General features: G+C 47.7%; 2 protein-coding genes across 6 annotated transcripts in view; one reads left to right on the top strand and one right to left on the bottom strand.

Moving 5' to 3' along the window:
* Positions 1 to 13429, bottom strand: part of LOC128792347 (NADH-cytochrome b5 reductase-like) — a 29468-nt gene extending 16039 nt beyond the window's left edge. Inside the window, exons 1-6 of one of the 5 annotated variants that reach the window (XM_053950687.1) lie at positions 12559 to 13397; positions 6977 to 7156; positions 5989 to 6137; positions 4790 to 4877; positions 1649 to 1753; positions 343 to 546 (exon numbers count right to left, since the gene is read on the bottom strand). In XM_053950687.1, the coding sequence (XP_053806662.1) occupies positions 343 to 546; positions 1649 to 1753; positions 4790 to 4877; positions 5989 to 6137; positions 6977 to 7156; positions 12559 to 12630 (798 nt within the window). In that variant the 5' untranslated portion in view covers positions 12631 to 13397. Of the gene's footprint in view, positions 1 to 342; positions 547 to 1648; positions 1754 to 4789; positions 4878 to 5988; positions 6138 to 6976; positions 7157 to 8011; positions 8184 to 8218; positions 8288 to 8429; positions 8536 to 12558 lie in introns of those variants that run through there. The other 4 variants (XM_053950686.1, XM_053950684.1, XM_053950683.1 and 1 more) reach the window with 4 other exon arrangements.
* Positions 8539 to 12497, top strand: MRPL37 (mitochondrial ribosomal protein L37). Its single transcript, XM_053950688.1, has 7 exons — positions 8539 to 8939; positions 9163 to 9346; positions 9815 to 9930; positions 10424 to 10609; positions 10899 to 11056; positions 11536 to 11739; positions 12293 to 12497. Exons 1-7 carry the CDS (start codon positions 8549 to 8551, stop codon positions 12368 to 12370), a joined length of 1317 nt encoding a protein of 438 aa, XP_053806663.1. The 5' UTR covers positions 8539 to 8548; the 3' UTR covers positions 12371 to 12497.
* Positions 13430 to 13981: the final 552 nt, after the last annotated feature.

Raw genomic sequence — 13981 nt, 5'->3', positions numbered from 1 at the left:
ATTAAGGCACTGGCATTAGGAAGAAAAAAACAGCTTATTTGCTGTTTAGGTGCAACAACAACTGTCTGAAATGGGGGAGAATAACCAACAATGACTACAGAACAGCAGGTCCATCCCAACAGAACAGGGAGGCAAAGCAGAACAGTGATGGCCATTCCCCAAAATTCTCCAGACCAGTAGCAGTGTGAGTACACGTAGCAGATTTAAGAACAGCAGCTACTGGATCACAAATTAGGCCAGATGACTGGGAAAGAAATAATGCTTATGGAAAAGTGGAGGAGGCAGAGGCTCATCCAGCACACAGAACCCTCACACAAACACACTTCATATCCATTTATTTACCTGGCTTAGGACATAAAATATTCTAATATTCCAGTACCGAGCCAAATCCTGCAGAAGAGGTTTTAAATAAATTTTGTCAAAGGTAGGGAAGCAGCCAACAAGAGTTACAAAGGTTTCATCCTCTTCATCATCTGTTATGGACTGGAGGATGGGAATCATTGGTGCAAGGCCGGTGCCAGAGGCCAGCATGAGGAGTTCTCCATGCTAACAACAAAACAGAGAATTTGGAATGAGCTGTGGTGGGTGGAAATGGGTGTGCTCATGGTCAGTTCCTCTTGCCACCCTGGTAAAGGGTCTCTTGAGAAACAACATACCAGAAGGTCATGAACTGCTAAATTCAGATCCCAAAATGTGTTTTTCTTCAAAGGATTACAGATAGCACTTAAAGAGTTTACATATCAGATCTAACAAAACTGGATTTTACCCAAATATAACGATTTACCCTAACTTTAGCCTTGATTTCAATTAATTCATATTTCAGTTTCAATTCTGCAGTACACTTTGCTGACCCACTGTGTGTTTTCCTCCACTGGAAATGCTCCCTGGGTTTCTCTTGGTTGCTGCAAAGTAAAATCCTGAATGTCCTCTGGAGGAAACGAGTGTGTCAGGAAGCAGGACACAACTGCTCTGCATAGAGCTTGGCCACTCAGATTTTACTTATTTTTGTTGGGGAGAATAAACCAACCAAACAAAAACAAATCCACCAAAAACCCCAAAAGGCCTTGGGATCTTTATGACCAGTGTTTCAAATTTGCTCCTCATTTGAAAGGTCAGAATTAAGTAACTGAATTAGTGTGTATGAGAAGCCTCCCCCTGAAACCAGATCTGCCTTTCCCTGCAGCCAGCCTGGTATTGGCAGGTGGGATCAGCGTTTGGGGAGCGACCTGACACCTCAACAGCTCAGGGAATACCCGAGAGAGGAGAAGATTAACACCTGCCCTTCACCCCTACTCAGTCACAACACAGAGATGTGGGTCAAATCAGGCAAAAACCCATCCACACTCATTGCTGGTGCAAAGAAAGTTCCCTTTGTTAGGCACATCAGGAACTCTTAATGCAAGTGATGAACACAGAGCCTCGCTAATATTTTCCTGTCTCCCTCCCATCCATCTCCTCTTCCCTCTTAAATATTCTGCAGTTCAAGAAAGTGCTCCAACTGACTACTAATGCTGTCACACTGTACAGTAACCCAGGAAGTCTCTAAAAGAATCATGAAAACAGTAATCAAATTGATGTCTTCCCTTCAGAGTATTGAACAAAGCTTGCTGCCACAGGCTGAAGCATCCTATGGCTCTTAGGAACTAACCTTATTAGGTTGGTATGGGAACCCTCCAAACGGCCCACGCCAAAAGACCACGTCTCCTCTTTTCCACGTTTTTATGTATTGTGACATTAGCCCAGCTTCATAGCACTAATAAAAAACATTGCACAAAAGAAAAGAATAATTATACTCCATTGGAAAGTTTCCCAGCTTAAAGTTGATTATAAAGTTATCTACATTTAAACGAAAAGGGGACAAAAAAGCATTTCATGTATTTAAAAAAGAAAGAATGATCTGTTTGAAAAATAACTCAAAGTTATACCCAAAACAAAGACATTTAAATTAAATCATATTGGAACCACTCCAGCTTGACTATAATGTAAACACAACCCCCTTCTCACGCAGCCTGAATTTCCAAAACTGGAAAAAGCTTATCAGAGTTCTTGCTTACAAAGCACACAGAGAAGAGTGTCTTGAATGCAAAGCACAGTGCAGGCCTTCAAGTATTCTCCAAATCTCAGGGTATGGGGGTCTGGAAATGCCCTCTGGGTACTGTTAGTTATATAAACACTGCACAGCTCTTGCTTTGTTTCAGTCTTTCAGATGCTGCACTGATACAATTAGTGACCCAAAGTCAGGTTTCTCATTTGTAAAACTCTTTGTTTTCAGACTAGATCATCTGGATGCTGAGGAATGCCTTCACAGTTCCAAAAGAATATGTTAATGTTGGCCCCATGGCAGAAAAACAGGAGCAAAAACCTGCCTCACTTTCCACCAGGCACAAACAACATTATCCAGGCTGTTGCCTGCAGGAATGCTGATCTCACTCATGACTGAGGAGAAGGGCTCAGTGTTTGCTGGAAACAGAGAAGGGACGAGAGGCTGGAAAATGAAGGGCTTGTCCAAGCAGTCGTGTTGCCACCCATGCCCTAAATGTGTGACCACTGAATGTTTTAAGAGAGAAATGTGAGGAAAAGAGTGGCCATGGTCTGGGATGTGGCCAGAGAACCAGGATTGGCCCAAGCAGCAAGAGCTGAAAGCCCAAAGCTGCAGCACACAATGGGTCTCATAGGATAAGCTTGGGGAAGAGCAACACAACCAGGGGTCAGAGGTGGGATGTGATACAAGCCCTTGGCAACTCCAGCCCACACAAAAGAAGTGTATCTGGGGGTATTTCCTGCACAGTCATTGGAGAGAAGCCTGGCTCCACACCCCAGTGCCTTGGCTGGCCACCAAGCTGCACTGCAGGCAAACAAAATTGGTGAACCACAAAGCAGCTCAGAAAAAGCGAGTGAGGGAGCCTGTGCTTGTGACTGCAAGCAGTGTTAGCTAAGAAAGAACACAGATGCTCCTCCTCTCCCAGCCTCTCACTTAAAACCTGAAATATTAAGAAGTATTAGCACCAGTTGTTACATTCAAAAGGTAAATCACACACACATCCAGGCTCTGAGTTATTGTCAGAATTCTTTCATGTTCAGAGGGCTCTGGGCAGGTGCTAAGTCTCATGCAAAGAGTGTGCATTTGCTTCAGAGAAGCAAATTTTATACCTCCCTTCTTCAAATACATCCGGAAACCCAAGGCAAGAGCAGAAAAGTTCACTTACTACCTATTCCCAAAGGACAGGGGTAATGGAAACTAAACCAATCCTTCTTTCACCAAAATTATTAAAAAAAAAAAAATTGAAGTGAAAAGTGATTGAGTGGGTTTAAAATGAGTTTTTCTAAATAAAAAGAAAAAAAATATATCTCCTGGGGGAAAACGTCCACACCCCGTTTTACATGGAGAGAAACCCTAACATTATAAAATCACTCAAAAAGAGGGTTATGCTCTGTAAATGGCAACTCCCTCACTCTTAACTGTAGTATCACAAATGCAATGCCATAATAACAGGAGACAGAAAGGTTTGAGCAGTGCTTGGATTGCATAGTAATAATAATATACTACTTTCCAAAATTGCCTCAATAGTGTGAAATATACCACAACCTACAGAGTGAGTTATAAAAATGGCTGCTTTACACTGGGTGTTACCAACCTCTTTTGTCACTGCCAAAGAATAACTATAGCGCCTTTTGGGAAGAAAGGTTCTATATAAAGGAAAGGTATCATTACAATCATTACTATTATTATTGAAATGCAAAACCTGTGAGTAATGAGCCGCTATACATGAAATTTCACAGTCATCCTGTGAATGTATCCTATTAATGCAACATTTCTCTCCCCTACCACACACCAATTGCCACAAGAATGGGGAAATGACCCTCCCACAGGTGTCCTAGAGAAGCTGTTCACTTTTCTAAAGAGCAGGGTTTGTGTTAGAACATACAATGCATAATAAACCCCAGAAACATGAAATCCTGGAAGACAGGCAGAGAACAAGTGGCCCTTCTCTGCAAGCCACCTGGGATACCCAGCACTCTGAATTTCACACCTGTACTGAAGTCTGTGTCTGCCCTGAGGAGTCCCTAGTGACATACAGATGCAGTACTGGAAAAATGTTCAAGTCAGTATTTGCCATACAAAATAATAATTTATGAGCACCCTGAAGACTTACATGAGACAAATTTCTAGCCAAATCTCCTATAAAATCCTTTTGAACTCAACCAGCCTTTTTTGTGGTTGACTCCATAAAGGTGAGGACATTTGTCAAAATGGGCTCTGCCACCATGTCCACCTCAACAGATGTAGCCTGTGCCTATGGGACACCTCTCTGCCCTGTGGGCCACAAAGTCCCTCTCAGACTGCAGCTCCAGAGCCCTTTCTGCACACCAGGGGCAGCTGCCCACTGACAGAGGGGTGTTCTTCAAGTAAAATACAGAGGGGAGGATAAGAGCAAACATTTCCCAAAATCAGTGTTAGCTGGGCTGACAAATGGGTGTGATTTCAAAGACAGCCTGAAAAAGCAAAATGAAAGGAGAGAAGTGGAATGGACACATCTTTCCATCCCAGGGGCTCTCCCAGGTGATCCCAGGGCTTCTGCTGCAAAGCACTTGTTTGTGTGTCAACTTATTCTGCTTTCAGTTTTGTGGGAAAAACTGCAATTTTTATCGGCAAAGCAAAAACACTTCAAAACAACAGAGAAACAGTCCATGAGGGATTTGAGACAGTCTCACTTGAAACACTGACAGCATGCTTGGTTCCTAAAGAAAACATCTTATACTCTAATGCATATTGTCCAGGCTTACTTACTTTAATTAGAACTTCAAAGTAACCTTCTGCATTCCTGGGGCTAATTGGAGTATAGGCTCTCTGGACCTCCAAACCATTCACCACTCCTCTGAGAAGAGAAACAGAAAACCCCTGTGACTTGGGACATTTGGGGGGCTCCTGCAGCTCTCTGGGAGACAGGTCCTCTGCCCACTGGCCCAGCCTGTGCACAGATGCAAAACATTTCCCTTCCAGAGGCAGAAATCCAAGGGGAACTTAATGGCTAACAGCACCTTTTGTTTTCCCAGTGGTAGCCTCAGCTGTACCACATCCAACTCCTGGACACACCCCTGAAAGGGATTTTGTAAGAACATGCATGAGTGGCAAAGGGGAGAGAAAACACATAAGTTTGCTGTTCCTTTTGAGCTGGGGTCACTTTCTGCATCCAGTCAGCATCTGGTAATCAAATAACAAAAACCAAGGCACAGCTTTGACCTCAGGCCTTGTCAATACAGACTGTTTTCCTGTAAGTCCTCCCTTTCCATGGAATTATCCACCCTGCTCTTTGCTACTGACCACGGGAATTGATTGAAGTGACCAAACCTTTTTCTGTGCTGTGTGATGAGCCAGGGCTGGAGGGAGGAGCGTGTGCTGTCAGCAGAGCCAGCTGCACACACCAGCCCTGAACGTACCAGGGACGTCAACAGATGCACATCAATGGCATCCTAACAGGACTTTCTCTATCTGGCAATGATCACCACAGATGGCTGAGAGACAGAAACTTTCCCCAAGTGGCCCCTTTCTGGCAAGCAGCAAACTACACAGGAGGGTTGTTTTGCTAGAAATCAGTCAGGCAGTGCCTGGTTACTGGGGTGCTGAGTTACCCCAAGGTACAGGGCCTAAAATACCCAGCTCTGGGGCAAGTGCAGCTCATTGTCTTAATTCCAACACGGTGGAGTAAATAATCTGTTGTAAGATCTATTATTTTAAATCTTTCTTTCTGCAAATGTATTTTCTTAACCTAGTTCTTTCTGAGCCACCAACGCAGGGATAATGCTGAAGAAAACTACAGCTTTTACCATAGAATTAGTAGAGGCAGTGAGCTCACGAGCTCTTTCATCTGTGTCATTGTGGAGGTACAGAAATCATGATTTGCCTGCTATGAAGCCTTTGTCTATTGACAAAACCCTACGTGTTAGGTTACATAATGCAGACTGTTTAACTAGCACAGAGAACAATACCTTAACAGGATATGTTGTCCTAAACTCAATTGCAGGCTGCTATTTCCCGGTAATTCAAATTTGTACTGGTAGGTGTCCTCTGTCAGCTGCTCCACTGAGCTCACGCTGAATGCAGTGAATGTATCTGGATTCAGCTCTGAATTATTGCTCTGCAAGAACAACAATAAATAATTACTTGGTTAGATGGTGTCTTTTATTATTTCATTTTTCTCTGGAAGCAAACGTGTGTGCTCATTTAGTGCCAGAGATACTCAGGACGTATATTAAACACTGAGGGCCGGCGCAAATTCCAGCTCTCTGCTGATTCATTATCATGTTCTGCAGCATGCACTTTGGGATCTTGCATTTCTCCCCACCACCACCTTTTTAAATTACATTTTTTTATACCTTACAGCAAGGTCATCCTATTATGACTCACTGTGATCATTTCCTCACGTCTGGAAACAAACAGAAATAATTGTGCTAAAAAAGCCAAGTGCTGCTTTGGGGACAACTTTGCAACCTGCTGATGGCCACAGTGAACAGAAAATATTGTCAGTTGTTTCAGCTGATCTTTTTTGCTTGACCCAGCATAGTTAATCTAATGTAAAAGGGCACTGACAGGCTTAAAAACTACACTCTGAAGACAACTGCTCGACCACACACAACGCAGTTTTTTTTCTCAGTATCAAAATACGAGTCTAAAAATCAGGCAAAGATGAGAAAGGTGAGGAAAACAAAGCTTCTCCGAGGAAATTCGGAGAGGAGAATCTGCAGAGCCAGAGCTGTAATGCGACACCAGGGAGAACTCTACACTTGGAAAATCACATTACAGCAGGGAGAGTGGCCAAGGGGGAGGGTGAAGGCTGACTTTGGGGAATTGCATTTACAGCCCTCTCTTAAGGCACCACTTGAATTTATCCCTGCATCCTCACCCAACACCACCACCCCACACTCAAACAAGTACGATCAAAGCACAGGCTCCAGGATGCGAGGAAGAGAAATCGACCTGCTCCTTCTTTCCCATGAGAAGGCTTTTGTCTTGCATTGCTTTGGCTCTCTCCCACTGTGCAAGCTCCTTCTCGTACACATCATAGATGCAGGGCTTGCAGCCGCTGCCGCAGCACTGGGATGGAGAAGGTTCCTGGGGCCTCAGAGCCAGCCAGTCCTCCTCGTTGTCACTCATTGCCTGCAAAACACAAGACCTGCATCAAACCCAGCACGATGAAAAGCAGCGCGGGCTCATCAGCTGGGTGTTTTCGGAGAAGGACAGAAAATCTCTCTTGAGCATCTTGTGTGTGTGTTAAACTGAAAACCTGGAGCTGGTCTTTGTCTGCAACACCCCATTTTTGCTCGAGTGCTCAATGCCCCTGCACAAACGGCAGATCTCGCAGCCACCAGCCCAGCCTCGGGCCCTCCTCCCCAGACAGGCTGCCCAGGCAAAGCTACACCCTTTAATCCTGCTCGTTCCGCCGTGGTGATTTCCTACAATAGAGCCGCTTGGTCACCCGGAGCAGAAATATCTTAAAAATCTGCTGCTCGGTCCAGGAGAAAGGGTGACAAACCCAACCACCAGGACAATGGGTAACAAACCCAGCCACCAGATGCGGCCTGAGTTTTGAGCAGCTTTGGAACGGGGGAAGGGCAGCGAGCTGAAAGCGGCGTTCAGAGCCAAGAGACTTGAGGCAAAGAGGGCAAAGTCTCAGGGAAACAACAACTTTGGTTATGGGCTTTGAATATACGGCTTTAAATGCACAGGTAGGGGAGGCCAGGAAGCACAGGATTTTATCTCTTGCTCCCGTTGCTTCCCAATGAGTTGTACCCATTGAACACTCCTCAGATCAAAACCGTGCTGCAGACCTCGCGGGGCCCCTCTACTCTTACACATGGGCTGAGTGAAGGCTGCTCACAACGCACTTGTGTCTGCATCCCTTGGACACAAAGCGGTCCACAGGAAATTATGAAGCCACGGGTGATGAAGCGGAGGAAGCGAACATTTAGCACTTCCAGCAGTTTCACTGTCAAGGTCAATTAATTAACTAACCTTCACCCCTGCAACAGAAACACACTCATTTCAAGGAGGGGGGCGGGGAACGGAACCAAAGGCGACTGGTCCGGCTTCCTACCCGCTGTGTCCGGGGACCCGGAGCACCCACGGGCTATGAACGGGGGATAACCCGACGTGGCCGCGGGTGAGTCCGAGACGCCCGGGCTCGGGGCTGGGCAGATTTACAGAGTTTCGAGCACTTACTGTGCGCGCCCGGGGGCTCGGACAGGCCGGCCCGGGGCAGAGCCGCCCCAGCCCCGGGACACCAGAGCCGGCCCCGCCGGCTCCCGCCCAGGGACGATCCCTCAAGTGCCCCCGCCCCACAGGCGATGAGGCGCCTCTCCCCGCCCGCCTCGCCACTCACCAACCCAGCGCCTGCCCTCACCCGCCAGGCAATTTGCCGACCCTCCCTTACCGCGGGGCGCGCCTGCCCGCCATTGGCCGCCGCCGCCGTCAGTCACCGGGGGTGACGGTGGGGGACGAGCCCTCGCCAAGATGGCGGCGGGCGGGCGCTGAGGCGGCGGCGGGAGGAGGATGGCGGCGATGGCGGCGGGGCCGATGGCGCTGAGGCGGGCGGGGGTGGTGGCGGCGGCGGCGGCGCGGGGCCTCACCCGCCGCATCGTCACCCGCGCGGGGCGGCCCCGCCACCGCTCGCCGCTTCCGCGCACGCCCTGGACCGTGCGCGGGCCGCCGCCGGAGGCGGTGGCGGTGGAGCCGCGGTCGGTGCGGGAGCAGGTGGAGCTGGACACCGTCACGTACGCGGAACGGCTGCACTACGTGCCCGGCCTGGCCCGGCCGCGCTTCCCGCCCTGGGACCGCGGCTGGCGCGACCCCTGGCACTCGCCGGGGCCGCGCTACGAGGAGATGCCGCTGTACAAGGAGCGCGGGTGCTACATCTGCCATCAGGGTGTCCGCATGCTGGAAGGTACCCGACACCCCGCGCTGTCCCCTTCCCAAGCACTCGCCCTGCTCCTCCTGCCAAGGGTTCTCCTCGCACAGAGTGTAAAACACGGGCTGCGAAGAGCCTGCCCAGCCCCATGAGCTGCCAGGCAGCCTCGGTCACATGGAATGGCTTGGGTTGGAAGGGGGCCTTGAGCATCACCACTGTGACCCTGTGGTAGATAGGTCGCGTTGGGTTGTGTTTCCAGGAGTGCGGCAGGCGCAGTGGCTCACCAAGACGAAGCTCGTGGAAGGTTTGCCCCCAGCCGTGCAGGGCATTATGGATAACCCGGCTCTTGGGCTCCAGGAGCTCGAGGAGAGGGCGAAACACATGGTGTCCCACGCGCGGCTCTGGGACACGGCAGACGTTGCTCCCAGGAGGGAACGATATTGGTGAGTGCTCAGCTGTAGGGGAGGTTTTAAACACTACAGAGAAAATTCATACGCAGCTCTTCTGTGGAAAGAGGGTCTGCTGTGCAAGACCTTCAGATTGTCAAACAAAAAAAGCAACAACCAAAGCAACAAATAAAACCCAATTCTGAATATTGGCAGTAGCACTGACATAAATACTACACTAGATCAAAGCTTCTTTCAGGCCAACGTCTCTCTGTTTCAACTCAAGATCTACTTCTAGCTGATGCAGAGTATCAGTTTTTAAAATAATTGTAAGCATTACCTCTGCCAACTTGAAACAGGCCTGGTGTGTGTGAGATACCAATCTGCAATCTCTGTTAACTGTTTGGGAGTGTTATGCCATTATATGTTTTACATACAGTAATTTTACAGCATTTGTGCCCCAGAAGCATCTGCCTGCTATTATGATCTCATTTTTATATAACTGTTTCTTTTCTTGTTTTACAGCCCAATGCTGTTTGAAAACCTGATACATATATGCCGGTTAATGTCTGGGAAGTTTCCTTCTCTGAGTAAAAGGATGTTGGCTAGAAACTGCAGGATAGCAGCAACGTGGGAAAGAGGTCAGTTGCTGCTGTGGTGGAAGCATTTAGCTCTGTAAGATAAGAGGGGTAGCAAAGCTCCTGGCTTTAAGGCTGAGGACTTGAAATTAAACAATTTCTGGAACCAGGTAATTCTTTCTGGTTTAAATAGCGCTGTTGGCATGGGTAGCCATGGATTATGGCAGGATGCTGTCCCTGAGGAGATTATTAGCTGTTAATCAATATTGACAAGGTGGTGGGAGAAGGGAATCAGTGTCTTAGACCTGATTGTTTATTTTCTTGTGTCCTAAATCAGTGCTGTTGTTTTTCTAAGGATATTTAGTTAAGAACTTAGCCTTAGCAATTAACGTCGGCATTTCAGAAGAAGAACCTACACATGAGTTACTGTTTAAGATGGGTTTGGAGGTGAGGGGGAGAGAGTGAGCCTTGCAGAACAGATTGGCAAAAGGAAATGTACATCTTTCCCTTATGTTATTTCACCAGTGTTTGACTGTAGCCTAATTTCCCTCTCCAGAATCCATCCTCCTTCAGGTCCGTGGCCTGAGTGGAATACTCATGAACTCTATGACCCCAATACCACCAGTAGCCTCCAAGGAGGAGATACTGGCCACCAAAGAGCATGTTCTGGAGACCTTCTATCCCATTGCACCTACAATCGATCTTCAGGAGGTGAATGTGTACAAAGAGCTCAATGATACAGGTCAGTGTTGATGATGATTATCTATGTCTGGGTTAACTTGGGAGTCCTTGTCCTTCTGAGGGCACCTGAGAGTAGGGACTGTGTGGGAATGAGGGGACAGAGGAATGGGCACAGGTTTGCAGTGCAAGTGCTCCAGACCTGTGGTGTGTATATTGTTGCCTAAGCAGGACTGAGGACAAGAACTCAAACCCCAGCAAACTACTTGAGCAGTTCCTGAAGATAGTGGGAGAAAACCTTGGCTGCATAGTGTCTTCCTGAGCGGTTTCTGACATGAGTGTGTGCCCTTTAGGTTTCAGAGATGGTTATCCCTACTCTCATCCTCACACCCTGTTCTTCCTGGAGTCTGCCAACGTTCGCACGGACAGGTTCAGACCAGAGCAGCTCCGTGCTAAAATGCTGATGTTTGCTTTTGGCAACGCGCTGGCCAAGGCCAAGGCGCTCCACGGGGTACGTATGGGAGCCTGCTGCTGGGCCTCTCTTCTTCCTCTGCTGCTGCAGCCAGTGCAGGGAGGCCTGAAAGCCCCCTACAGTAATTTTCACATCCAAGCTTCCCAGTCCAGAGGTGAAAACCCCAACCTTCAGAAATCCAGAAATCCAGTGCTCAGCAATGAGCGTGTGTGTGATGCAGTGGGGTGGTATGGGCAGGAACCAGGGAATAAGTTCAGCTGTAAAACTCTAACCCGTCCCACAGCTCAGTATGTAAATTGACAGTTCATTGCTGGCTGAAGGAGGAATTTTAATTAAAATACAAAATCTACATTCAAAACTTGTTTGACTAGAGTAATTTTCTGGGCAAGGTAACAATATATTTATTAAAATCTTGGCTTTAAACCAACCCAAAGATGCAGAATCAGCAAGTACTCATACAATTTCTGTTGTAACTAGCTTTGGAAACATTCTCCCCCACATGCCCCTTCTTTTCCTAGAACGATCCCAAGGTTTTGGAACAGCCAGTAGTGGTGCAAAGCATTGGCACAGATGGACAGCTCTTCCAGTTCATGGTGTTCCAGTTAAATACAACAGACCTTGTCTCTAATGATGGCATAAAAAATCTAGTCTGGATTGACTCTGATCAGAACCTGTATGAGAGAGCCCAATGTGTCCCCGAAGTCAAGAAGAGAGTTGTTACGGTAAGGAAAACTTGGGAAATGGTGGTGGGAATGCTGCCCTTTCACCACAGCTGGGGTCTGGGAGCTGGCACAGAGCTGCAGCAGGTTTTAAACTGTCTGGAGGGACCTGAAGAGGACTTTGGCCTCATTTTTACCTAAGCAGGCGTTTCTGAGGGTACCAGTTCCTGAGTATTTGTAGTGCTGATGTGTGACATGCCAAGCTTAACATGAACTCCTCCATACTGTAATCCACCATCTCATAATGTGCTTGTTCAAAGCCAGCTCTGAGGAAAGGAACTTTCACAAGAGACAGTCAGCCTCTCTGGGGAGTGAATAGAGCACGGGGCTGCCAGTACTGGTTATACTGGGAGGGCATCTCACTCAGAGGCAAAGGGGTTCTGCCCTCTGAGATTGACACCAGTGGAAGTACCCCCACACAAACCCTTCTGGGGAGGGAGAGCACAATTTGGAAGCTGCCATGCCTGAAAGTCTTATTCAAGCATGTTTAAAGCCGTTGTTTGTCTACATTAATCACTTCACTGCAAACTGAGCATCCGTGTCTTTTTCTCTGCAGAAGCCCGCTGGAATTTCTGGCTTTCAGCCAGACACATTCAAGAAGTTTCTGGCACTGTATCTGCATGGAACTGTGTGAAATTCAGCTCAAATGAAAATACTTCACCAACTGTACCTGCTGCTTCTCTTTGCCAGACCCGTCATATAATTAAAGAAAGGTGGATTAATTTACTTTAAAAAATAAATTATATTGCTACTGAAAGTAAAATCTTTTTTTTTTTTAAACTAAATAGTGCATGAAGAAACTCTTTCATTTTAGGGGCTCACCTCTGGATTTGGGTTAGAGAAGTCGTCAGATGCATCCTCCTGCACTCTTCCTCCATTGCCTGGGAAGAACATAAGCCAGTCATTATTCCTCTGCGCAGGCTCTGCTCTCAGTGTGCTTCTGCACAGAGCCAGACTCAAACCTGTTCCCGAGGTTGCTTTGAGTCCTTCTGAATGCAGAAGAGACTTACAAAGCTTCAAGGGGAAAGCCTGAGCCACGAGGCTTTTTCATTCTGCCTGGCTTTGACTTTGTTTTACTCCTGGCTGCCGTGGGATGCGTCGTGCTGCCCTGTGCTTAGTTCCCAAAGCACTTAATCGGAGGGATTGCTTTGTTGGATCTGTAGAACCACGGTCCTTTTATCCCCCAATCCTGGATGAAGAGACCTGTGCATTTGGGGAAAGTGGTGTGGAATGTAGCGGGAAACTTTGGTGCCTGTAGCTGGTATTTGCTGCTAAAAATACAAAGGAAGAATTTCTTCCTGCCACACAGAGTTAACTGAGCAGGAAGCATATTCTTTTTAACATGGGGGGATTAGTGTGGGTTTTATAAAATGAAAGCTAAATTAGCTGCAGCCAAATGTAGAATGTTTTACAGTTCTGGTACCCTCCAGCACATGGGAAGGGAGAGGACAGCCTGCGCTATTTTAAGGTGTGGAAGAGCACATTTCCAAGAAATTCATCTCACTTCAGTGTCTTGTGTCAGAGGCTGGTCTGTGCTTTGTGATCCCTGGCCATCTGGATGAATACCCCAGTTGTGTGTTCCAGCCCCAGCCCATCAGGCAGCTCCACTCTGCAGCTTTCAGGAATGTTCACCAGTCACATTTGAGATCAACAATTGCACCCCGTAAGTTGGGGATGCAGTGGCTGCAAGCTAAATTAACAAATCCCTCCCCAGTTAGCAGAAGTGCTTGAAAGAGGAAAAAACCTCATAAGCTTTGCATTGCTCTGCATCATCTTAATCCTGCCTGCTCGAGGGATGCCTAATTCAGCTCAACGGAGTAAATCTGTTCAGGTCTGTGATTTGCACCCAGGTGTTTGGGAATACATTTGAACAGAGCTGTGCTCTGTGGAGCCTGTCACGCGCAGTGGGTGTTTCTTTTTCGGGCTGTTGCCTCCCTGCTGTGTCACACGGACCCTGCTTGACATCCCCTCGCTCTTCCAGCTTCGGGTCATTACCCGTCCTAGGGAGGAAGCCCTGTAGGGCAGCCAGCTGCCCCTTAGCATTCCTGAGGAGAGAATTTCCCTGAGGAAGCCTGGTGGAAGAGCAGCTGTGGTGGAGAGGGGTTGTGTAGAGGTGAAACACCTCATGTGCTTCTAGTAGATGTGGGAATTTGTGGGGATGGTCCGTCTGGAAGAGGCAGAGTCCCTTCAGCTGCTTTTACCTCTCAACAAAGACATCTCTGTCAGGGCAGAGAGTTGAAGGGGA

This window comes from Vidua chalybeata, chromosome 9, assembly GCF_026979565.1.
Source record: "Vidua chalybeata isolate OUT-0048 chromosome 9, bVidCha1 merged haplotype, whole genome shotgun sequence".
Lineage (NCBI taxonomy): Eukaryota > Metazoa > Chordata > Aves > Passeriformes > Viduidae > Vidua > Vidua chalybeata.
The sequence above is the reverse complement of the archived record's forward strand: the minus strand, read 5'-3'. Positions and strand labels throughout refer to the sequence as shown.